This window comes from Ranitomeya imitator, chromosome 6 (assembly GCF_032444005.1).
Source record: "Ranitomeya imitator isolate aRanImi1 chromosome 6, aRanImi1.pri, whole genome shotgun sequence".
NCBI classification, from domain to species: Eukaryota; Metazoa; Chordata; class Amphibia; order Anura; family Dendrobatidae; genus Ranitomeya; species Ranitomeya imitator.
The window spans coordinates 17261111-17288837 of record NC_091287.1 but is presented as its reverse complement, the minus strand read 5'-3'; the positions used below and the strand labels follow the sequence as shown (position 1 = coordinate 17288837).

General features: G+C 45.8%; 1 protein-coding gene across 2 annotated transcripts in view; it reads right to left on the bottom strand.

The window, feature by feature from the left end:
* ADCYAP1R1 (ADCYAP receptor type I) overlaps positions 1-27727 on the bottom strand; it is a 292904-nt gene that overhangs the window by 112359 nt on the left and 152818 nt on the right. For both annotated transcript variants that reach the window (XM_069729249.1, XM_069729250.1), the window contains exon 4: positions 18399-18506. In XM_069729249.1, the coding sequence (XP_069585350.1) occupies positions 18399-18506 (108 nt within the window). The remainder of the gene's footprint in view (positions 1-18398; positions 18507-27727) is intronic.

The window sequence follows — 27727 nt, the reverse complement described above, 5'->3', positions numbered from 1 at the left end:
AGGCAGCCGTGGATTGCGCCTAACGCTCCCTATGCAACTCGGCACGGCCTGAGAAACTAGCTAGCCTGAAGATAGAAAATAAGCCTACCTTGCCTCAGAGAAATACCCCAAAGAAAAAGGCAGCCCCCACATATAATGACTGTGAGTTAAGATGAAAAGACAAACGTAGAGATGAAATAGATTTAGCAAAGTGAGGCCCAACTTTCTGAACAGAGCGAGGATAGGAAAGGTAACTTTGCGGTCAACACAAAACCCTACAAAAACCACGCAAAGGGGGCAAAAAGACCCTCCGTACCGAACTAACGGCACGGAGGTACACCCTCTGCGTCCCAGAGCTTCCAGCAAGCAGTAAAAAACAAATTGACAAGCTGGACAGAAAAAAACAGCAAACAAATAGCAAAGAGTAACTTAGCTATGCAGAGCAGCAGGCCACAGGAACGATCCAGGAGGAAACAGGTCCAATACTAGAACATTGACTGGAGGCCAGGATCAAAGCACTAGGTGGAGTTAAATAGAGCAGCACCTAACGACTTCACCACATCACCTGAGGAAGGAAACTCAGAAGCCACAGTACCACTTTCCTCCACCAACGGAAGCTCACAGAGAGAACCAGCCGAAGTACCACTTGTGACCACAGGAGGGAGCTCTGCCACAGAATTCACAACAGCTTACATGTGGCATAATATAATCCTAGAACAGGACGTCCCTCAAAAATTAATGAATGGACAAGAAGAAAATTGGTTCTGAAGGCTGCCAAGAGGCCAACAGCAACATTAAAGGAGCTGCAGGAATTTCTGGCCAGTCCTGGTTGTGTGCTGCATGTGACATCAATCTCCAGTATTCTTTACATGTCCCATCAATGGGGTCGGGGAGAAGACAGAGGCCTTTTCTTACAGCGAAAAACCTTATATCTAGCTTTAGATAATAATTCTAGTGAATGGAGTCTGAGATAGTGTAAAATGCACCTCCTTGTTCACCAGAGACTCAAACTGTGGCTGTTTCTCCACCATGATTTACACTGAATCATTGCTCCGTTTTATAGAAGACTCCTGTATAGCTGAGATAAAGTCATGTCCTCTGCTTGTTTTATCCAAGTGCTCTGTCGCTCCTCCATGCTTTACACTGCAGCTTAGAACATGGATTTATGCCCCTGCAAGGTTCATGACGGCTCAGGGTTAAAAATTTTTGATGGATAAATGACTCAATTGTGACTCCTGTGGGAGTTGTAATAGTGGCCATATTGGGTGTCGTCCACTTTTCCTAAAAACAAACCCAACTCTGCTGCATCTGACTACAATTTTGGAATATTTCCTATGAGGGTCTCATATCTGCTGTGAAATCTTTGCTCAGTAATGAACTTTAGATTCTCTTGCGATTATCGCAGTAATGTGTCGGTATGCCGCCATTTTTCTCAGTGTTTGCTCCCAGTGTAACGTGCCTCCTACAATGTCTTCCCCTCCGGCTGTTGTGGGGATTTACAGGACTGGGAGATAATAAGACTTTTTCCCACTTTCTGCTTCTAAATAATAAATGTTCTGTGTATTATTTGTTTGTCTAAACATGGCTGCTACAAGAGAGCAAACGACGCTACCGTCCAGCTGCTGGGAAACTAATAAAATGTGCATCTGGGGAGTGAGGACCCAAAAATCGTCTTGTCACTCTGGGCTTCTCTGTATCTCGGAGACAAAGGGGCAAAAAACACTGCACCTTTGTCAAATACTATAATGGAGAATATTGGGTTAATAAAAGGGATCCTCATCTATCAGCCCAAGTGGTTACAAAGAACATCTATTAAAGTCAATGGGTCCGTGTAAACACGTACAGCACACGGATGCTGTCCGAGTGCAGTCCATGTGCCATGCAGGAGACAGCGCTACAGTAAGCGCTGTCCCCCCAGCTTGTGGTGCTGAAGCCCCATTCATTTCTTCTCTCCAGCAGCATTCGCTGGAGAGAAGGAATGAAAAATCATTTTTTTAATTTTTTATGTTGTTAAAATAAAGTTCCCGGTAATCTCCCCCCGCCCTCCCCCTGTGCGCCCGCCCGCTGGCATTAAAATACTTACCCAGCTCCCTCGGCGCTTCCTCTCAGCGTCGCACTCTTCCTGTATGAGCGGTCACGTGGTGCCGCACATTACAGTGATGAATATGAGGCTCCACCTTCCATAGGGGTGGAGCCGCATATTCATCACTGTAATGTGCGGCACCACATGACTGCTCATACAGGAAGAGCTGCGACGCTGTGAGGAAGCGCCGAGGGAGCTGGGTAAGTATTTTAATGCCAGCGGGCGGGCGCACAGGGGGAGGGAGGGGGGAGATTACCGGGAACTTTATTTTAACAATAAAAAAAAATGATTTTTCATTCCTTCTCTCCAGCAAACGCTGCTGGGAAGAAGGAATGAATTCTGGATTCAGCACCCAAAGCAGGGGACAGCGCTTACTGTAGTGCTGTCTCCTGCACGGTGCGTGTGGTACCCAGTCGGCACACGGACGTGAGCACATGGACACACGGACACGAATAACTCCGGTACCGATTTTTCCGGTACCGGAATTATCTGGACGTGTGGGACAGGCCTAATTATGGCTGTATATATCTGTATGTCATGCGCTCTCCCTAATGGTGGCTGTATAAAATTGTATGTAGTGAGCTCCCCATAATAATCTATCTACTATATAATTGTCTAAGGGTCACTTCCGTCTTTCTGTCTGTCTGTCACGGATATTCATTGGTCACGGCCTCTGTCTGTCATGGAAATCCAAGTCGCTGATTGGTCGCGGCAAAACAGCCACGACCAATCAGCGACGTCAGTGCCCGGCGCCCGCATACTCCCCTCCGGTCACCGCTCACACAGGGTTAATGCCGGCGGTAACGGACCGCGTTATGCCGCGGGTAACGCACTCTATTAACGCTGCTATTAACCCTGTGTGTCCCCAACTTTTTACTATTGATGAAAAACAAAAAAGCTGCTGTTCTCAGCCTCCGTAGTCCACTGAGCCCCTCGCGCTGGCCGCCAGATTCCGTTCCCGGCGATGCATTGCAAAATTACCCAGAAGACTTAGCGGTCTCGTGAGACCGCTAAGTCATCTGGGTAATTTCGCAATGCATCCTGGGAACGGAAGATGGCGGCAGCCATGCGAGTATCACCGAAGCTTCGGTGGATCCCAGGGGTGAGTATATAACTATTTTTTATTTTAATTATTTTTTTAACAGGGATATGGTGTCCACACTGCTGTATACTGCGTGGGCTGTGTTAGATACCGCGTGGCTGCTATATATTACATAGGCAGTATTATATACCATGTGGGCTGTGTGATATACTCCGTGGGCTGTGCTATATATTACGTGGCCACTGTTATATACTGCGTGGCCTGTGTTATAGACTATGTGGGCTGTGCTATATACTACGTGGCCACTGTTATATACTGCGTGGGCTGTGTTATAGACTACGTGGCTGCTATATACTGCATGGGCTGTGTTATATAGTACGTGGCTGTATTATATACTGCGTGGCCACTGTTATATATTGCGTGGCCTGTATTAACGCATCGGGTATTCTACAATATGTATGTATATAGCAGCCACATAGTATATAGCACAGGCCACGTAGTATTTGTCTGCTATATACTACATGGCTCTTATATACTACGTGGCCTGTGCTATATACTATGTGGCTGCTATATACATACATACATCCATATTCTAGAATACCCGATGCGTTAGAATCGGGCCACCATCTAGTATATATATAATCATCTAAGGGGCACTTCCGTCTGTTTGTCTGTCTGTCTGTCTGTCACAGAAATCCCAAGTAGCTGATTGGTCGCGGCCACTGGCCGCGACCAATCAGCAACGGGCACACACAATCCGGCCACGAAATCGCCGCTCCCTACTCCCCTGCAGTCAGTGCCAGATCCATACCCCCCCCCCAGTCAGCGCCCGCCACCCACATAGTGTTTTAGCAGGCCATTAAACCGAATGAGTTACACCGCGGCACAACACAGTCTGTTACATCCGCTATTAACCCTGTGTAACCAAGTTTTTACTATTGATGCTACATATGCAGCATCAATAGTAAAAAGATCTAATGTTAAAAATAATTTAAAAAATAAAAAATCATCATATACTCACCTTCCGCCGTCCACCGATGCGTGCGAGCGGTGAGACCAATAAGTCATCTGGGTAATTTTGCAATGCATCACTGGGAATGGACGCTGGCGGCAGCCTCGCCAATCGAGCGCATCGGTGGACGCCGGAGGGTGAGTATATAACTATTTTTTATTTTAATTCTTTTCTTCAACAGAGATATGGTGCCCACACTGCTGTATACTGCGTGGCTGCTATATACTACGTGGGCTGTTATATACTGCGTGGGCTGTGCTATGTACTACGCGGCTGCTATATACTACGTGACTGTGCTATATACTATGTGGCTGCTATATAATATGTGGCTGCTATATACTACGTGGCTGTGCTATATACTACGTGGCTGTGCTATATATTACAAGCTGTGCTATATACTTCGTGGGCTGTGTTATATACTACGTGGCTGTACTATATACTATGTGGCTGTGCTATATACTACGTGGCTGTGCTATATACTACGTGGCTGCTATATACTACGTGGCTGCTATATGCTACATGGCTGTGTTATATACTACGTGGCTGTACTATATCCTGCAGCCCGAACCCCCGACATCCAGCGCCCTGAACCCGACATCCTGCGACCAATCAGCGACAGACGCAGTCCAGCCGCGAATTGACACGGGATTTAAACCACGCTTTGCTGATTGGTCGCGCCCAGCTGGCCGCGACCAATCAGCGACATTGGCGCGGTATTTAAACACCGCTTTGGTAATTGGTCATGCCCGGCTGGCCGTGACCAATCAGCGACAGGCGCAGTCCAGCCGCGAATTGGCGCCAGATTTGAACCAAGCTTTGCTGATCGGCCAGCTGGGCGTGACCAATCAGCGATATTGGCGCGGAATTTAACTCCCACTCACCGCGTGACGTACACACATATTCTAGAATACCCAATGTGTTAGAATCGGGCCAACATCTAGTGACTGTATAAGCCTTTATGCAGTGAGCTTCATCTAGTGGTGGGTCTATCAATCTGTATGTAGTGAGCTCCCCCTAGTGATGGCTGCATAAATTTGTATGTTGTGATCTCCCCCTTCCGGTGGCTTTATAAATGGTTGTATATAAGTGATTGTTTATGGTGGTGGTTGTATAAATCTGTATGTAGTGAGCTCCTCCTAGTGGTGACTGTATCAATCTGAAAGTAGTGAGCTCCCTCTGGTAGTGACTGTATAAATCAGTATGTAGTGAGCTCCTCCTAGTGGTGACTGTATAAATCAGTATGTTTTGATCTCCCCCTTCCGATGGTTGCATAAATCTGTATGTAGTGAGCTCCCCTATTGGTAACTACACTGCTCAAAAAAATAAAGAGAACACTTAAACAACAGAATATAACTCCAAGTAAATTAAACTTCTGTGAAATCAAACTGTCCACTTAGGAAGCAACACTGTTTAACAATCAATTTCACATGCTGTTGTGCAAATGGAATAGACAACAGATGGAAATTATTGGCAATTATCAAGACACCCTCAATAAAGGAGTGGTTAAGCAGGTGGGGACCACAGACCACATCTCAGTACCAATACTTTCTGGCTGATGTTTTAGTCACTTTTGAATGTTGGTTGTGCTTTCACACTCGTGGTAGCAAGTCTCTACAACCCACACAAGTGGCTAAGGTAGTGCAGCTCATCCAGGATGGCACATCAATGCGAGCTGTGGCAAGAAGGTTTGCTGTGTCTGTCAGCGTAGTGTCCAGAGGCTGGAGGCGCTACCAGGAGACATGGAGGGGGCCGTAGGAGGGCAACAACCCAGCAGCAGGACCGCTACCTCAGCCTTTGTGCAGGAGGAACAGGAGGAGCGCTGCCAGAGCCCTGCAAAATGACCTCTAGCAGGCCACAAATGTGCATGTGTCTGCACAAACGGATAGAAACTGACTCCATGAGGATGGTCTGAGTGCTCGACGTCCACAGTTGGGGGTTGTGATCACAGCCCAACACCGTGCAGGACGCTTGGCATTTGCCATAGAATACTAGGATTGTCAAATTCGCCACTGGCGCCCTGTGCTCTTCACAGATGAAAGCAGGTTCACACTGAGCACATGTGACAGACATGACAGAGTCTAGAGACACCGTGGAGAGCGATCTGCTGCCTGCAACATCCTCCAGGATGACCGGTTTGGCAGTGGGTCAGTAATGGTGTGGGGTGGCATTTCTTTGGAGGGCCGCACAGCCCTCCATGTGCTCGCCAGAGGGAGCCTGACTGCCATTAGGTACCGGGATGAGATCCTCAGACCCCTTGTGAGACCATATGCTGGTGCGGTTGGCCCTGGGCTCCTCCTAATGCAGGACAATGCCAGACCTCATGTGGCTGGAGTGTCAGCAGTTCCTGCAAGATGAAGGCATTGAAGCTATGGACTGGCCTGCCCGTTCCCCAGACCTGAATCCGATTGAACACATCTGGGACATCATGTCTCACTCCATCCACCAACGTCATGTTGCACCACAGACTGTCCAAGAGTTGGCGGATGCTTTAGTCCAGGTCTGGGAGGAGATCCCTCAGGAGACCATCCGCCGCCTCTTAAGGAGCATGACCAGGCGTTGTAGAGAGGTCATAGAGACACGTGGAGGCCACACACACTACTCAGCATCATTTCCTTGTCTTGAGGCATTTCCACTGAAGTTGGATCAGCCTGTAACTTGAGTTTCCACTTTGATTTTGAATATCATTCCAAATCCAGACCTCCATGGGATATTGTGATTTACACTGATAATTGTTAGGTTTTGTTGTTCTGAACACATTACACTATGCAATGAATAAAAATTTACAACTGGAATATTTCATTCAGAGATATCTAGGATGTGATATATTAGTGTTTCCTTTATTTTTTTGTGCAGTGTATATAAATCTGTATGTAGTGAGCTCCCTCTAGTGGTGGCTGTATAAATCTGTATGTAGTGAGCTCCCTCTAGTGGTGGCTGTATAATCTGTATGTAGTGAGCTCCTCCTAGTGGTGACTGTATAAATCTGTATGTAGTGAGCTCCTCCTAGTGGTGGCTGTATAAATCTGTATGTAGTGAGCTCCCTCTAGTGGTGGCTGTATAATCTGTATGTAGTGAGCTTCTCCTAGTGGTGACTGTATAAATCTGTATGTAGTGAGCTCCCGCTAGTGGTGACTGTATAAATCTGTATGTAGTGAGCTCCTCCTAGTGGTGGCTGTATAAATCTGTATGTAGTGAGCTCCCTCTAGTGGTGACTGTGTAAATCTGTATGTAGTGAGCTCCTCCTAGTGGTGACTGTATAATCTGTATGTAGTGAGCTCCCCCTAGTGGTGACTGTATAAATCTGTATGTAGTGAGCTCCCTCTAGTGGTGGCTGTATAATCTGTATGTAGTGAGCTCCCTCTAGTGGTGACTGTATAAATCTGTATGTAGTGAGCTCCCTCTAGTGGTGGCTGTATAATCTGTATGTAGTGAGCTCCCTCTAGTGGTGGCTGTATAAATCTGTATGTAGTGAGCTCCCCCTAGTGGTGACTGTATAAATCTGTATGTAGTGAGCTCCCTCTAGTGGTGGCTGTATAATCTGTATGTAGTGAGCTCCCTCTAGTGGTGACTGTATAAATCTGTATGTAGTGAGCTCCTCCTAGTGGTGGCTGTATAAATCTGTATGTAGTGAGCTCCCTCTAGTGGTGGCTGTATAAATCTGTATGTAGTGAGCTCCCTCTAGTGGTGGCTGTATAAATCTGTATGTAGTGAGCTCCTCCTAGTGGTGACTGTATAAATCTGTATGTAGTGAGCTCCTCCTAGTGGTTGCTGTATAAAACTGCATGTTTTGTGATCTCTCAAGTTCTAGAGGTTGCTGCAAGCAGCTAGATTTTTTTACATTTCTCACGTCAGTGGGGAGTAGAATGCCCAGTCCAGATTTTGCTTTGCAGCTCTGTAAATCGCTGTGAAATCTCCCATACTCAGTAATTCCCATTACAAAGACAGTAATTCTTACTTAGAAGACATTTCCATTATTATTTTTAATGTATTTGTATGTGCATTAGAATCATTCCAGCTGAATCTTACCATAAATATTTTCCTCCTCCCATTTGCATATACATTTAGTAAACTGGTGAATTTATACAACCACATCAGCTCTTCATGCTGCAATTCCCAACGTATAGCCACAAGAGGGCAGTAATAGGACTCCGAGAAAATCAGCTTTGGTCCAGGACCAATATACGTCAGCATGACTCACGCTTGTGTCACTTTTAAATTGCTGGGTGTCATTTATCTACCTAAATTCATCACATGAAGAACTAGATTCTAATACGGCGTGCAGCCCACATAATATACACTGAATCACATCTGTTCTCATGTTTTTATCAAGTTTTATTTTGTAGATTTTAACTTGTTTGTTGCCTTTTATGAAAGCACGACAGATCATCACTAATTCTAATACAAGAGGAACAGTGTGATATCCTCCCACCCCAGCAGATGGCGCTGTCATAACTATTAGTTAAAATATTGTCATTGGAAGTCCTACTGAACCTAATATTCCGTGTTTTTAATTGGAACTGAATCCAAGCAGATTGCTGCACAAATATTCCGCTAATTCCATTTGGGATCTGCAACTCCCGAATCTACAAGTATGCAGTACAACATAGGTGTGTTTGAACAATATCTGAAATACAATGGACAATTTGGATATACTTAGCTCCCCATTGCGGTAACCATACAAATCTGTATGTAGCACCCTACCTCTAGTGGTGACTGTATAAATCTGTATGTAGTGAGTTCCTCTTAGTGGTGGCTGTATAAATCTGTATGTAGTGAGCTCCCTCTAGTGGTGGCTGTATAAATCTGTATGTAGTGACCTCCCCCAGTGGTGGCTGTATAAATCTGTATGTAGTGAGCTCCCTCTAGTGATGGCTGTATAAATCTGTATGTAGTGAGCTCCCTCTGGTGGTGGCTGTATAAATCTGTATGTAGTGAGCTCCCTCTAGTGGTGGCTGTATAAATCTGTATGTAGTGAGCTCCCCCTAGTGGTGGCTGTATAAATCTGTATGTAGTGAGCTCCTCCTAGTGGTGGCTGTATAAATCTGTATGTAGTGAGCTCCTACTAGTGGTGACTGTATAAATCTATGTAGTGAGCTCCCACTAGTGGTGACTGTATAAATCTATGTAGTGAGCTCCCACTAGTGGTGGCTGTATAAATCTGTATGTAGTGAGTTCCTCTTAGTGGTGGCTGTATAAATCTGTATGTAGTGAGCTCCTCCTAGTGGTGGCTGTATAAATCTGTATGTAGTGAGCTCCCTCTAGTGGTGACTGTATAAATCTATGTAGTGAGCTCCCACTAGTGGTGACTGTATAAATCTGTATGTAGTGAGCTCCTCCTAGTGGTGGCTGTATAAATCTGTATGTAGTGAGCTCCCTCTAGTGGTGACTGTATAAATCTATGTAGTGAGCTCCCACTAGTGGTGGCTGTATAAATCTGTATGTAGTGAGCTCCTCCTAGTGGTGGCTGTATAAATCTGTATGTAGTGAGCTCCCCCTAGTGGTGGCTGTATAAATCTGTATGTAGTGAGCTCCTCCTAGTGGTGGCTGTATAAATCTGTATGTAGTGAGCTCCCTCTAGTGGTGACTGTATAAATCTATGTAGTGAGCTCCCACTAGTGGTGACTGTATAAATCTATGTAGTGAGCTCCCACTAGTGGTGGCTGTATAAATCTGTATGTAGTGAGTTCCTCTTAGTGGTGGCTGTATAAATCTGTATGTAGTGAGCTCCTCCTAGTGGTGGCTGTATAAATCTGTATGTAGTGAGCTCCCTCTAGTGGTGACTGTATAAATCTATGTAGTGAGCTCCCACTAGTGGTGACTGTATAAATCTGTATGTAGTGACCTCCCCCAGTGGTGGCTGTATAAATCTGTATGTAGTGATCTCACTCTAGTGGTGGCTGTATAAATCTGTATGTAGCACCCTACCTCTAGTGGTGACTGTATAAATATGTATGTAGTGAGCTCCTCCTAGTGGTGGCTGTATAAATCTGTATGTAGTGAGCTCCTTTTACTGGTGGCCGTATAAATCTATATGTAGTGAGCGCCTCCTAGTGGTGGCTGTATAAATCTGTATGTAGTGAGCTCCTCCTAGTGGTGACTGTATAAATCTGTATGTAGTGAGCTCCCTCTAGTGATGGCTGTATAAATCTGTATGTAGTGAGCTCCCCCTAGTGGTGGCTGTATAAATCTGTATGTAGTGAGCTCCTCCTAGTGGTGGCTGTATAAATCTGTATGTAGTGAGCTCCCTCTAGTGGTGACTATATATAAATCTAAAATAGTTAAGGGTTCCCTCACTTTAGTGAATGCTTCTTACTAGTCAACATGTTATTTTTATGCACAAATTGGCAACCCTGACCGGCCTCTAGGGGGAGAACTTTGCTAATGACTGTATATAGTTCCCATGGAATCTTACATCGCACTTTTGCTGTATACTCTGAGATCTGCTGCTGTTGGATACACATCATACACTAATGTCAGTTTTCACTGCTGGTCTAGAGTTGTATTCTTGAATCAATGCTCTATTAGTTTTTCCCACATGGATAATTTTACGGTGATCAGAATTGGGGAAAAACACAGAAAAAGGAGAATGTAACTGATAACCCATATCCGCGGACTGTCATCAGGAGCAATGCTGGCTGAGAGGCGACCTAGGAGAGATGTCAGAGCTGTGGCCAAAATCCAGATTTTTTTTAAAACAGGGAATTAGATCAGTTCTTCATGCAGTTAAGCGTTGTCAAGGTGTTCTGTCACCGCCGCTACCTGATTATCGCATCCTAATTAGACAAACAGCACAAGATACAAAAATAAGACTCGTTCTGTAGTCACAGCAACCGGGAAGCAGACGGCGCGGGTACGGGCGATGCCAGAGAATGCCGCCCGCTCAGCTCTGTCTAATCTATCACCGGCTGATCACAAGTGCAGCTGCACTAGGACCCGGGAGGCAATGGAGATAGTCTTCATTTCAAGGGGTACTAATCCATACTCAACAGCCCCTTTCCTTATGTCCATTGATGAGGGAAATAGAAAGAAACGTCTTTATCAACCAGCGAGGAGGCTCCTGTAGACAACATTTCAATTTCATGTTCAAAATCCTTTGCAAAATAAATTGACAATTGTTCTTCATAGGTATGAGAAATCTATTTTTCTGATACAGAATCCCCTGCAAAAATGTTGTTTGTCTACAGCCACCACTAGGGGGAGCGCCCTGTATACAGAGATACATGATAAGATCCTGTCTGCAGCCACCACTAGGGGGAGCTCCCTGTATACAGAGATACATGATAAGATCCTGTCTGCAGCCACCACTAGGGGGAGCTCCCTGTATACAGAGATACATGATAAGAGCCTGTCTGCAGCCACCACTAGGGGGAGCTCCTTGTATACAGAGATACATGATAAGATCCTGTCTGCAGTCACCACTAGGGGGAGCTCCCTGTATACAGAGATACATGATAAGAGCCTGTCTGCAGCCACCACTAGGGGGAGCTCCCTGTATACAGAGATACATGATAAGAGCCTGTCTGCAGCCACCACTAGGGGGCGCTCCCTGTATACAGAGATACATGATAAGATCTTGTCTGCAGTCACCACTAGGGGGAGCTCCCTGTATACAGAGATACATGATAAGGTCCTGTCTGCAGCCACCACTAGGGGGAGCTCCCTGCATACAGGGATACATGATAAGATCCTGTCTGCAGCCACCACTAGGGGGAGCTCCCTGTATACAGAGATACATGATAAGAGCCTGTCTGCAGCCACCACTAGGGGGAGCTCCCTGTATACAGAGATACATGATAAGATCCTGTCTGCAGCCACCACTAGAGGGAGCTCCCTGTATACAGAGATACATGATAAGATCCTGTCTGCAGCCACCACTAGGGGGGGCTCCCTGTATACAGACATACATGATAAGATCCTGTCTGCAGTCACCACTAGGGGGAGCTCCCTGTATACAGAGATACATGATAAGATCCTGTCTGCAGCCACCACTAGGGGGAGCTCCCTGTATACAGAGATACATGATAAGAGCCTGTCTACAGCCACCACTAGGGGGAGCTCCCTGTATACAGAGATACATGATAAGATCCTGTCTGCAGTCACCACTAGGGGGAGCTCCCTGTATACAGAGATACATGATAAGAGCCTGTCTGCAGCCACCACTAGGGGGAGCTCCCTGTATACAGAGATACATGATAAGAGCCTGTCTGCAGCCACCACTAGGGGGAGCTCCCTGTATACAGAGATACATGATAAGATCTTGTCTGCAGTCACCACTAGGGGGAGCTCCCTGTATACAGAGATACATGATAAGGTCCTGTCTGCAGCCACCACTAGGGGGAGCTCCCTGTATACAGAGATACATGATAAGATCCTGTCTGCAGCCACCACTAGGGGGAGGTCCCTGTATACAGAGATTTATGATAAGATCCTGTCTGCAGCCACCACTAGGGGGAGCTCCCTGTATACAGGGATACATGATAAGATCCTGTCTGCAGCCACCACTAGGGGGAGCTCCCTGTATACAGAGATACATGATAAGAGCCTGTCTGCAGCCACCACTAGGGGGAGCTCCCTGTATACAGAGATACATGATAAGATCCTGTCTGCAGCCACCACTAGGGAGAGCTCCCTGTAAACAGAGATACATGATAAGATCCTGTCTGCAGTCACCACTAGGGGGAGCTCCCTGTATACAGAGATACATGATAAGATACTGTCTGCAGCCACCACTAGGGGGGGCTCCCTGTATACAGACATACATGATAAGATCCTGTCTGAAGTCACCACTAGGGGGAGCTCCCTGTATACAGAGATACATGATAAGATCCTGTCTGCAGCCACCACTAGGGGGGGCTCCCTGTATACAGACATACATGATAAGATCCTGTCTGCAGCCACCACTAGGGGGAGCTCCCTGTATACAGAGATGCATGATAAGATCCTGTCTGCAGCCACCACTAGGGGGAGCTCCCTGTATACAGAGATACATGATAAGATCCTGTCTGCAGTCACCACTAGGGGGAGCTCCCTGTATACAGAGATGCATGATAACATCCTGTCTGCAGCCACCACTAGGGGGAGCTCCCTGTATACAGAGATACATGATGAGATCCTGTCTGCAGTCACCACTAGGGGGAGCTCCCTGTATACAGAGATACATGATGAGATCCTGTCTGCAGTCACCACTAGGGGGAGCTCCCTGTATACAGAGATACATGATAAGATCCTGTCTGCAGCCACCACTAGGGGGAGCTCCCTGTATACAGAGATACATGATAAGATCCTGTCTGCAGCCACCACTAGGGGGAGCTCCCTGTATACAGAGATACATGATAAGATCCTGTCTGCAGCCACCACTAGGGGGAGCTCCCTGTATACAGAGATACATGATAAGATCCTGTCTGCAGCCATCACTAGGGGGAGCTCCCTGTATACAGAGATACATGATAAGATCCTGTCTGCAGTCACCACTAGGGGGAGCTCCCTGTATACAGAGATACATGATAAGATCCTGTCTGCAGCCACCACTAGGGGGAGCTCCCTGTATACAGAGATACATGATAAGATCCTGTCTGCAGTCACCACTAGGGGGAGCTCCCTGTATACAGAGATACATGATAAGATCCTGTCTGCAGTCACCACTAGGGGGAGCTCCCTGTATACAGAGATACATGATAAGATCCTGTCTGCAGCCACCACTAGGGGGAGCTCCCTGTATACAGAGATACATGATAAGATCCTGTCTGCAGTCACCACTAGGGGGAGCTCCCTGTATACAGAGATACATGATAAGATCCTGTCTGCAGTCACCACTAGGGGGAGCTCCCTGTATACAGAGATACATGATAAGATCCTGTCTGCAGTCACCACTAGGGGGAGCTCCCTGTATACAGAGATACATGATAAGATCCTGTCTGCAGCCACCACTAGGGGGAGCTCCCTGTATACAGAGATACATGATAAGATCCTGTCTGCAGCCACCACTAGGGGGAGCTCCCTGTATACAGAGATACATGATAAGATCCTGTCTGCTGTCACCACTAGGGGGAGCTCCCTGTATACAGAGATACATGATAAGATCCTGTCTGCAGCCACCACTAGGGGGAGCTCCCTGTATACAGAGATACATGATAAGATTCTGTCTGCTGTCACCACTAGGGGGAGCTCCCTGTATACAGAAATACATGATAAGATTCTGTCTGCAGCCACCACTAGGGGGAGCTCCCTGTATACAGAGATACATGATGAGATCCTGTCTGCAGTCACCACTAGGGGGAGCTCCCTGTATACAGAGATACATGATGAGATCCTGTCTGCAGTCACCACTAGGGGGAGCTCCCTGTATACAGAGATACATGATAAGATCCTGTCTGCAGTCACCACTAGGGGGAGCTCCCTGTATACAGAGATACATGATAAGATCCTGTCTGCAGTCACCACTAGGGGGAGCTCCCTGTATACAGAGATACATGATGAGATCCTGTCTGCAGTCACCACTAGGGGGAGCTCCCTGTATACAGAGATACATGATAAGATCCTGTCTGCAGCCACCACTAGGGAGAGCTCCCTGAATACAGAGATACATGATAAGATCCTGTCTGCAGTCACCACTAGGGGGAGCTCCCTGTATACAGAGATACATGATGAGATCCTGTCTGCAGTCACCACTAGGGGGAGCTCCCTGTATACAGAGATACATGATAAGATCCTGTCTGCAGTCACCACTAGGGGGAGCTCCCTGTATACAGAGATACATGATAAGATCCTGTCTGCAGCCACCACTAGGGGGAGCTCCCTGTATACAGAGATACATGATGAGATCCTGTCTGCAGCCACCACTAGGGGGAGCTCCCTGTATACAGAGATACATGATAAGATCCTGTCTGCTGTCACCACTAGGGGGAGCTCCCTGTATACAGAGATACATGATAAGATCCTGTCTGCAGCCACCACTAGGGGGAGCTCCCTGTATACAGAGATACATGATAAGATTCTGTCTGCTGTCACCACTAGGGGGAGCTCCCTGTATACAGAAATACATGATAAGATCCTGTCTGCAGCCACCACTAGGGGGAGCTCCCTGTATACAGAGATACATGATAAGATCCTGTCTGCAGTCACCACTAGGGGGAGCTCCCTGTATACAGAGATACATGATGAGATCCTGTCTGCAGTCACCACTAGGGGGAGCTCCCTGTATACAGAGATACATGATGAGATCCTGTCTGCAGTCACCACTAGGGGGAGCTCCCTGTATACAGAGATACATGATAAGATCCTGTCTGCTGTCACCATTAGGGGGAGCTCCCTGTATACAGAAATACATGATAAGATCCTGTCTGCAGCCACCACTAGGGGGAGCTCCCTGTATACAGAGATACATGATAAGATCCTGTCTGCAGTCACCACTAGGGGGAGCTCCCTGTATACAGAGATACATGATGAGATCCTGTCTGCAGTCACCACTAGGGGGAGCTCCCTGTATACAGAGATACATGATAAGATCCTGTCTGCTGTCACCACTAGGGGGAGCTCCCTGTATACAGAAATACATGATAAGATCCTGTCTGCAGCCACCACTAGGGGGAGCTCCCTGTATACAGAGATACATGATAAGATCCTGTCTGCAGTCACCACTAGGGGGAGCTCCCTGTATACAGAGATATATGATGAGATCCTGTCTGCAGTCACCACTAGGGGGAGCTCCCTGTATACAGAGATACATGATAAGATCCTGTCTGCAGACACCACTAGGGGGAGCTCCCTGTATACAGAGATACATGATAAGATCCTGTCTGCAGCCACCACTAGGGGGAGCTCCCTGTATACAGAGATACATGATAAGATCCTGTCTGCTGTCACCACTAGGGGGAGCTCCCTGTATACAGAGATACATGATAAGATCCTGTCTGCAGCCACCACTAGGGGGAGCTCCCTGTATACAGAGATACATGATAAGATCCTGTCTGCAGCCACCACTAGGGGGAGCTCCCTGTATACAGAAATACATGATAAGATCCTGTCTGCAGCCACCACTAGGGGGAGCTCCCTGTATACAGAGATACATGATAAGATCCTGTCTGCAGTCACCACTAGGGGGAGCTCCCTGTATACAGAGATACATGATAAAATCCTGTCTGCAGCCACCAGTAGGAGGAGCTCCCTGTATACAGAGATACATGATAAGATTCTGTCTGCAGTCACCACTAGGGGGAGCTCCCTGTATACAGAGATACATGATAGCATCCTGTCTGCAGCCACCACTAGGGGGAGCTCCCTGTATACAGAGATACATGATAAGATCCTGTCTGCAGTCACCACTAGGGGGAGCTCCCTGTATACAGAGATACATGATAAGATCCTGTCTGCAGCCACCACTAGGGGGAGCTCCCTGTATAAAGAGATACATGATAATATCCTGTCTGCAGACACCAGTAGGAGGAGCTCCCTGTATACAGAGATATTTGATGATGTCTTGTCTGCAGCCACCACTCGGGGGAGCTCCCTGTATACAGAGATACATGATAAGATCCTGTCTGCAGCCACCACTAGGGGGAGCTCCCTGTATAAAGAGATACATGATAAGATCCTGTCTGCAGTCACCACTAGGGGGAGCTCCCTGTATAAAGAGATACATGATAAGATCCTGTCTGCAGCCACCACTAGGGGGAGCTCCCTGTATAAAGAGATACATGATAAGATCCTGTCTGCAGTCACCACTAGGGGGAGCTCCCTGTATACAGAGATACATGATAAGATCCTGTCTGCAGCCACCACTAGGGGGGGCTCCCTGTACACAGAGATACAGGATAAGATCCTGTCTGCAGCCACCACTAGGGGGAGCTCCCTATATACAGAGGAACATGATAATATACTGTCTGCAGCCACCACTAGGAGGAGCTTCCTATATACAGAGATACATGATAATATCCTGTCTGCAGCCACCACTAGGGGGAGCTCCCTGTATACAGAGATACATGATAAGATCCTGTCTGCAGTCACCACTAGGGGGAGCTCCCTGTACACAGAGATACAGGATAAGATCCTGTCTGCAGCCACCACTAGGGGGAGCTCCCTATATACAGAGGTACATGATAATATACTGTCTGCAGCCACCACTAGGAGGAGCTTCCTATATACATAGATACATGATAATATCCTGTCTGCAGCCACCACTAGGGGGAGCTCCCTGTATACAGAGATACATGATAAGATCCTGTCTGCAGTCACCACTAGGAGGAGCTTCCTATATACAGAGATACATGATAATATCCTGTCTGCAGCCACCACTAGGGGGGGCTCCCTGTATACAGAGATACATGATAAGATCCTGTCTGCAGTCACCACTAGGGGGAGCTCCCTGTATACAGAGATACATGATAAGATTCTGTCTGCAGTCACCACTAGGGGGAGCTCCCTGTATACAGAGATACATGATAAGATTCTGTCTGCAGTCACCACTAGGGGGAGCTCCCTGTATACAGAGATACATGATAAGATCCTGTCTGCAGCCACCACTAGGGGGAGCTCCCTGTATACAGAGATACATGATAAGATCCTGTCTGCAGCCACCACTAGGGGGAGCTCCCTGTATACAGAAATACATGATAAGATCCTGTCTGCAGCCACCACTAGGGGGAGCTGCCTGTATACAGAGATACATGATAAGATCCTGTCTGCAGTCACCACTAGGGGGAGCTGCCTGTATACAGAGATACATGATAAGATCCTGTCTGCAGCCACCACTAGGGGGAGCTCCCTGTATACAGAGATACATGATAAGATCCTGTCTGCAGCCACCACTAGGGGGAGCTCCCTGTATACAGAGATACATGATAAGATCCTGTCTGCAGCCACCACTAGGGGGAGCTCCCTGTATACAGAGATACATGATAAGATCCTGTCTGCAGCCACCACTAGGGGGCGCTCCCTGTATACAGAGATACATGATAAGATCCTGTCTGCAGCCACCACTAGGGGGAGCTCCCTGTATACAGAGATACATGATAAGATCCTGTCTGCAGCCACCACTAGGGGGAGCTCCCTATATACAGAGATACATGATAATATCCTGTCTGCAGACACCAGTAGGAGGAGCTCCCTGTATACAGAGATACTTGATGATGTCTTGTCTGCAGCCACCACTAGGGGGAGCTCCTTGTATACAGAAATATCGATAAGATCCTGACTGCAGCCTCCACCCAGCTTTCCTCAAAACTGACATAATGAACAAATGTACTATAAGGTGCAACATGATACCGGTAATATCAGTTGATTCATACCATCCTCAGACTCGATCATGCTGAACCAAGCTGGGCATCGAATAAAAGCGATCTTGCCAACCACTGCAGGCATCCAGCAGGTTATGTTATCCCACATTCCTGGGCATCCTAAAACAAAGAGAGATTAATATTTTTTTTTTCTTTCTTTTTTTCTATACCTTTGCAATGATCACAGATTTTTTTGGTGAAGTTTAGTGGTTCTGGTTGCATTGTATTGTAGTACCTTGTGGCAACCACTAGAGGGAGCTGGATGCAGATTGGTTTCATTTTGAACTCAATAATAACACAATATGCAATGAGCTCCCCCTAGTGGTGGCAACAGGTAGATAGAATTTTGTCATGTAACTTTATATTGATGTAGGCGATTAGTAGCTCTGTACCACACTGCAATCAAGATATATTATTCAATTATTCAAAACAAAACCTGACTATTAAACAGTATCATGAGATTATATAAACTTTATGAAAATAATAAGTAAATTTCAGGGGGAGACTATACGTCTTCTATTTTCCCATGCCGACAGTTAAAAAATACATTAAAATATCATGTACTATAATAAGCCTAAAAAAATATATATATATTTTAATAGTAAAAAAAACATTAGAACATAAAAAAATATATTTGTAAAAAATATGCTAAAAATAAAACAGTTATATAACTAATATATTAACAATAAAATCTAATAATGAAAAATAGCAGTAGTATAAAAGATATAATTCAAATATCTAATAGAATTTCCCACTAAACAGTGTCCTCGTTAGCAGCGGCCGGTGCAGAAATCCTGCCGCAGGGAAGCTGCTAATGAGCTCGGCTATTTCCCGGGATGGCGACGCTGCCGCAGAGAACACGGAGACTTGTTTACTTATTTATTTCCACATTGCACTTCTCCGAAATGTAGAATCTTCTGCAGCAAGTGGAAAGTTCACACTTCAGCACAGAGTGTAAATCATTCTCGCTCGGAGCCAAAAGAGGAAGGAGGGGAGGAAAGCGCCAGACAAGCTGCAGCACCGTAATGGGGAACAACGCAAGGCGACTGATATCGAGGCCAGGCAGCAGCCAGAAGTACCACAAATCCCAGGCGGTCACATTCAGACGCAAATTGGGATAAGGCACTCCTAGATCAAGTAGTGTCCCATCCAGTAAAATAATGAAGACAGAACTGGGCACTCGTGTACAAAAAAATAATCTCACAGAGTATGCATGACGTTTCGCCCTGTTGGACCTTCCTCAGGTACTATGTGCCTCTGAGGAAGGTCCAACAGGGCGAAACGTCATGCATCTGTGGAGAAACCGAGTTCAGGAGAAAGCGTGAAGCGCTGTGGTATTCCGGAACCCCGCTGTTTAATGCTGTATTCATACACTTGTCACATGTATCAACTGTTTACAAACGTCCTTAAAGGGGCTGTCCAGGATTAGAAAACATGGCTGACTTGTTCCCGAAAACAGTATCTAGGAGAACAGAATGTAAGAAATTAGAACTTAAAATGAATAGCAAGGTTGCGCTCATCTTGGAATCAGAATAATTATGTAAGAAGGTGAACAGGAGACGTGAATCCACTAGATCACTAGGCTTAGGACTACACCAGGGAGCAGAGTCAAAGGGTAACAGGTATGGATGTTCCCACCGAGTCCTATATCCCGAATAGTGCCCGATGGCAACCCACCGAGTCACATGTCCAGAATAGTGTCCGATGGAAATGGCTTGTGGTCGTTTAGGTGGGACGTTAGGTAATAAAAAGTAATTTATTGCTTGGACAAAGTTCCGCAAGGGAGGAGTCATTGAGAAGGGTGGAGTCAGAAGGGTGGAGTCAGGGACATTGAGAAGGGTGGAGTCAGGGACAATTAGTGCACACGCCCTTGAAGAGCCAGAAAATGTGGTTGATCCAATACCAGAGAAGTATAATGCTAGAGCCAAGTAGGAGAAGGTAAAAATAAGATGCTGGATGCTCAGGGAGGTTATTATTAGCGTAAATTATGCCTGAGCGTCATTGGGTGTTCTGTAATGAATCACTAGTCGAGATGTAGACAGTAGCTACAAGACAAGCTGTGACTGTTATATTAAGGGGGAAGAGGGAGATGGAGCTGCAGAATCTTTTAAATAGTGTGTATATGACTGTTTACTGAGGAGGGAACAGGGAGCAGCTAACAAGCTGTTGTTAAAACTCATTATAGGGGGAAGAGTGAGATGGAGCTGCAGAGTCTCTTAAATAGTGTGTATATGACTGTTTAATGAGGGGGGAATAGGGAGCAGCTAACAAGCCGTCGGTAAAACTCATAGGGGGAAGAGGGAGATGGAGCTGCAGAATCTCTTAAATAGTGTGTATATGACTGTTTACTGGGGGGGGGAATAGGGAGCAGCTAACAAGCTGTCGGTAAAGCTCATTATGAGGGAAGAGGGAGATGGAGCTGCAGAATCTCTTAAATAGTGTGTATATGACTGTTTACTGAGGGGGGAATAGGGAGCAGCTAACAAGCTGTCGGTAAAACTCACTATAGGGGGAAGAGGGAGATGGAGCTGCAGAATCTCTTAAATAGTGTGTATATGACTGTTTAATGAGGGGGGAATAGGGAGCAGCTAACAAGCCGTCGGTAAAACTCATAGGGGGAAGAGTGAGATGGAGCTGCAGAATCTCTTAAATAGTGTGTATATGACTGTTTACTGAGGGGGGAATAGGGAGCAGCTAACAAGCTGTCGGTAAAACTCACTATAGGGGGAAGAGGGAGATGGAGCTGCAGAATCTCTTAAATAGTGTGTATATGACTGTTTACTGGGGGGGGAATAGGGAGCAGCTAACAAGCTGTCGGTAAAGCTCATTATGGGGGAAGAGGGAGATGGAGCTGCAGAATCTCTTAAATAGTGTGTATATGACTGTTTACTGAGGGGGGAATAGGGAGCAGCTAACAAGCTGTCGGTAAAACTCATTATAGGGGGAAGAGGGAGACGGAGCTGCAGAATCTCTTAAATAGTGTGTATATGACTGTTTACTGAGGGGGGAAAAGGGAGCAGCTAACAACCTGTCGGTGAAACTCATTATAGGGGGAAGAGGGAGATGGAGCTGCAGAATCTCTCAAATAGTGTGTATATGACTGTTTACTGAGGGGGGAACAGGGGGCAGTTAACAAGCTGTCGGTGAAACTCATTATAGGGGGAAGAGGGAGATGGAGCTGCAGAATCTCTTAAATAGTGTATATATGACTGTTTACTGAGGGGGGAATAGGGAGCAACTAACAAGCTGTTGGTAAAGCTCATTATAGGGGGAAGAGGGAGATGGAGCTGCAGAATCTCTTATATAGTGTGTATATGACTGTTTACTGAGGGGGGAATAGGGAGCAGCTAACAAGCTGTCGGTAAAGCTCATTATGGGGGAAGAGGGAGATGGAGCTGCAGAATCTCTTAAATAGTGAGTATATGACTGTCTACTGAGGGGGTAATAGGGAGCAGCTAACTAGCTGTTGGTAAAACTCATTATAGGGGGAAGAGGGAGATGGAGCTGCAGAGTCTCTTAAATAGTGTGTATATGACTGTTTACTGAGGGGGAAATAGGGAGCAGCTAACAAGCTGTCGGTAAAACTCATTATAGGGGGAAGAGGGAGATGGAGCTGCAGTCATCGAATTACTGGATACAAAACACATCATCAAAAAATGATTAACCAGATGGAGCAAATCTGGTGCGTAGTCCAGGGAAGCTCTGAGTGTTATTAAGGGCGTGTGCACACTGCGTTCTGCAGAAGCTGGCACACCTGTGGAGTTTTTGCAGCAAACTTTGATGCCAGCGTCATTCTTTTAATACATCCGTACATATAAAATAGTGAGAGGCTTCCAAACGGAAACTGCCAGAATCTCCTGGGCACTTATTTATCCGCCTCGTATTTTTTGGAATTCATAAGTGGAGAAAAAAAAGAAGCATCATGTGCACAGCACGCTGTTTTTTACATTGCAGCGCAAGTGTTCATTCATTTTAGTTGTTTTTTTTTACCACGTTTTCAGGTGCGTTCCAGGTGAAAATCTGCCTGAAAAAGATGCAGTGCGCGCACGTTTTATTGCAAACAGAGCACACAGAATCCTGCAGGCGGGGTCCGATCTCATCACTGCTTCTCTACAATCCTCGTGTGATCCGGGTTCCTCCACCAGGAATATCACATCTTGGTGACATGAAGCAGCGCGTTACTGAGAGTGCGCAGGAAAGTTCTGATCCTCATATTAATCCAAGACTTTGTAAACCTTTAAGTCTCCTCATCTCGGCATGCTTAGCATGTCAATCTCCGCCAGGATATGAATCTGCGCTGGAATTTCAGGCTGACTTTCCGTCTGTTTCTGGCGCTATATGAGAGCGGTGATGAACTGCTCTTCGCATCCCCCCCAGACATTCATGGAGACACATGGCCGCACTGTGGACCATTGCTCAGGAATATTTAGAGCGCGGTGTCAATGTCATCAGGTCCGGGATCCTGAGGTTGATCCTCCGCAGCCTGTAAATCCAGGACACTGTGTACGTCCCATGGATACAGTAATGGCACAAATATTTACACTGCGGCAGTTACATTCCAGCTCCTGCATAAAGTGACGGAGGCAGGAAAAGTGCAAGACGGCACCTCCCTGCCCTGCCAGAGGCGCCCAATACCTCCCTGCCCCGCCAGAGGCGCCCAATACCTCCCAGCCCCGCCAGAGGCGCCCAATACCTCCCAGCCCCGCCAGAGGCGCCCAATACCTCCCTGCCCCGCCAGAGGCGCCCAATACCCAATGTCCCTGGTAGAGACTCTGCATCGCTCTCTCCCACGTATTAGCACATTGTGTGACTGGGATATGTTAGCACTGTATGACAGTATTATATACACTATTGCAGTATTACATGTGCACTGTGTAACGGTATTAATTGGATAATGTGCGGATGTAATATTCTGCTACTGTATTTCTGTAATATTTTTGCGCACTATGGCTGTGTTACAAAGGCATTGTATGAGAGTCATTTGGTGACTGTGTGGATGTCTTATTTTGATGTAATGTTTCAGTACAGTATTTATATGATAATTGGGCTCTGTATGGCGGTATTATGTGTGCACCGTATGACAGCATTATTTGGGCTCTGTGTGGCTGTATTACATGTGCACTGTATGACAGCATTATTTGGGCTCTGTATGGTGGTATTATGTGTGCACTGTATGACAGCATTATTTGGGCTCTGTATGGTGGTATTATGTGTGCACTGTATGACAGTTATTTGGGCTCTGTATGGCGGTATTATGTGTGCACTGTATGACAGCATTAGTTGGGCTCTGTATGGCGGTATTATGTGTGCACTGTATGACAGTTATTTGGGCTCTGTATGGCGGTATTATGTGTGCACTGTATGACAGCATTAGTTGGGCTCTGTATGGCGGTATTATGTGTGCACCGTATGACAGCATTATTTGGGCTCTGTATGGCGGTATTATGTGTGCACTGTATGACAGTTATTTGGGCTCTGTATGACGGTATTATGTGTGCACTGTATGACAGCATTATTTGGGCACAGTGTGGATGTAATATTCTGGCGCTGTAATGCTGTAGTATTTCAGCTCTATATGACAGTATTATTTGGGCACCATTATTTGGTAGGAAATGTCCGTAATATATTGGCGCTGTACATTATCCGGCGGTACTATAAGCAAGGACAATAAATAAAGGATATGAGCACTGTATAGCGGTGTGATCTGTATAGTCTGCACGTCCTTCTCCCTTAGGTGCTGATTGCTTTTCCCCCGTGGTTGTTCCTCCTTTGCTCCTCTCCGTGCCCCTGGTCCATTCTCCTCCTTCTCTCCCACCATCATACCCTCAGCAAATACTTGAATAAATAGCAATTTAATTTCCTATTTTAAAAGAGGTTCTGCGGCATCTGGCTAAAGATCCATGTCCAAGACGCCGCCTGCTGCAGAACCTCTTAACTCCCATCTCCCTAACTGACCCTAATGCACATTACCCCGGAGAGATAGGTAAACCCCGGGCGTTTCACCTTCCCCAGGGTCACAATGAAGCCGTTGACGCTTTGCCTTTTCTCGTCCCCATTCGCTGCAAGATGAATGTAGAGTTAGAATTAAAGGGACGGTCCGGTGCCGTGGAAGTGACGTTTAATCCCTCAAGGACGGAAAGTTATGAAACTTTCTAATATCCTTTGTATCGCAATCCCATTTGCAAGATCTCTGCTTGCTGACAATTTTCTTGTACTTTTCCTCTGCATTTAAGCCGCTCCTTATCTGGGCGATGGGTGAGTAGAAAGGGCCGTCTCCCCCTTTGCTGGCAGGCGGACCACTTTTTTTTTTCTTACTTTGGAAAAGTTGGGAAATTTGCAAAGCGTCTTTAATTTCTTGGCGGCTCCAGACTAATAGAATAGATGGAAGCTCCTTATAAATGAGGTTTTGTGGCACGATTGTGTCCGCTGGTGGTTGTAGTAGCTCTGCTGGTTTATTATGGCCCAGATCGGGGTCCTGGGGCTTGTCACTGCCGCTTCTGAATTTGCCTCCCATCCTGATAATGGGAAGATGCTTTTTCCTGTCTTGGTTGAAAAGATCCAGATGTCTCTGACAATAGCAGGAGATCTATTCTATACAGGCTCTGCGGAGGGGGATAGCGCCATACCGGGCGGGGACCAGGCGGTAATAAAGGCTCGGTAAGGTGAAAAGTCCTAGAAATAATCAGAGGACGATTACCATATATAATACTCTGTATTTCTGGAGACGTGCGCTCCACTGTGTGCGCGGTATAAAGCCTTCACCTCCATGTTATATAATAGCGCCGGTGTTTAACATCTGGATATTATACCGCTATAATACACGGATGATCCCGATGGAGGGGATGTCGTGCCAGATAATTGGAGAGTGTAAAAAGGGAACAAACAATAAAAGGAAAAATGTCATGGAAGACAAAGGAAATGAAAAAAGAAAGAAACCTTAAAGGGGCTGTCCAGTACTTTATATTACATAATAAGATGGCGGAAAAGTAAGAGAAAAATCTCCTGTTTCTTCCAGATTTGACCAAATGCGACTCGTGCAGTCAATCGGAGGCCATTGATTGGCTGCAGAGGTCACCTGTCGGCCCCACCAGGAAAGGGAGCGAAGAGACCGGCAGGGAGCACAGTACAAATTATGGAGGCGTGGGGGGGTCTGCTTTGTGAATAAAATATATATATATATTTTGCATCTCTCGGTACGAATTAGCAATTTCTCTTAAAGTAGGAGACAACCCCTTTAAAGAGAAACGGAAAAAGACATAGAAAATGAAAGGGATATAGAAAAGGAAAGGGATATAGAAAAGGAAAGGGACATAGAAAAAGGAAAGGACATAGAAACAGAAAGGGATATAGAAAAGGAAAGGGACATAGAAAAGGAAAGGACATAGAAACAGAAAGGGACATAGAAAAGGAAAGGGACATAGAAAAGGAAAGGGATATAGAAACGGAAAGGGACATAGAAACGGAAAGGGACATAGAAAAGGAAAGAGGGATATAGAAACGGAAAGGGACATAGAAAAAGGAAAGGACATAGAAACAGAAAGGGATATAGAAACGGAAAGGGACATAGGAAAGGGACATAGAAACAGATAGTGACATAGAAACGGATAGTGACATAGAAAAGGACATAGAAAAGGAAAGGGACATAGAAAAGGAAAGGGATATAGAAAATGAAAGGACATAGAAACGGAAAGGGACATAGAAACGGAAAGGGACATAGAAAAGGAAAGGGGCATAAAAAAGGAAAGGGACATAGAAACAGATAGTGACCTAGAAACGGATAGTGACATAGAAAAGGACATAAAAAAAGGAAAGGGACATAGAAAAGGAAAGGGACATAGAAAAGGAAAGGGATATAGAAATTGAAAGAGTCTGTCTTATCGCGCAGTCCCCACTGGCGTTAGGTAAAATTGCTATGTACCGTCGCTTCATTGACGACCTCTTCATCCTATGGACTGGGTCTGAACGGGAAGCACTTGATTTTGCTCAATCGCTTAATTCTAATTTCCAGGGACTCAAATTCACAGTTAATATACCCACTACAATGATCCAATTTTGGATTTATTGGTGCACGTCGATCTATCTGGTTGGTTTTCAACCTCCACCCACTTCATAAAGGTGGATGTAAATAGCTGCCTCCGCCTCACCAGTGGCCATCTCCCTACGTGGATCTCAAACATCCCTTACGGGCAATATTGGAGGATCAGGAAGAACTGTACGGAGGACACCGATTTCTCTAAGGAGGCCGAGATTATAAAAGATTGTTTCAGGAGTGAAGGCTACCCTAAGAAGTTGGTTGTGATGCCTTCACCAGGGCTAGAGCATTCACACAAAGGAAATGCATGGAGAACATAAAATCTAGGGAGATCAGGCCAAGTAAATCTTCAGATTTAGTGAACTGGAGTCTTATCACTACTTTTAACCAATCCAATGTCACCATACGTAATCTTGTTAAAAAATACTGGATTATCCTGAAAGGGGACCCCGTACTATCTACACACATACCTGCACAACCCAGAACGATTTTTTGGAAAAATCGAACTCTTAGGAATCTTGTTGCCCCTAGCAACAGAACTCTCAAGTCCTCACTTCCCCCTACAGCCAGGACAAATTCCAATCCGGGATGTTTTGCATGTGGGACCTCGAAGTGCTTATGCTGTGTCTCTATATTGAATGGGGTGCGTGAATTGAAATCCCGTACCACAGGCACCAGCTTTAAAATTAACTGCCACGTAAATTGCCAATCTTGTTACGTTATTTATTTAATTGATGAGTGTGTTTGTGGTTGGCAATACATCGGTCGGACGATACAGACGATGCACGCTAGGCTCAATAAGCACCGCCATAATATCCGGAATGGGTTCATGTTACATAGTCTCTCCAAACACTTTTCTCTAGGGCACTAAAAGAAGTTGAATTAATTGACCGGATTCCAGAGGATTTGGAAGAGTTTTTGGATTTTCAAAGTCGGCACGCTGGCTCCTGAGGGGTTAAACCTCACAATTGAGAAAGTCACACAATATGTGCACGTGTATGTACGTCGTTATAATTTTTTGTGTACATTGTTTTAATTCTTTAAATTGTTGTTAGGTTGGTTTTCTCTTTACTTATACTAGTGCAGCCATGTATATGTATCTGTGTGTTGGTTTTTGGTTTGTTTTTTTGTTAGTGCAGCTATAATTTGCATTTTTAATTATGTGGGTGTTCTTAGAAATTGCTTCTTAATTTTCATTTGCTGTTCTTTATATACCTCCCCTGTCCTACTCTATGTATAACTGCCACCTGAAGAAGACGGAACTATTCCGTTGAAACGCATTGTGGAAATATTAAATGAAGACTTTTTA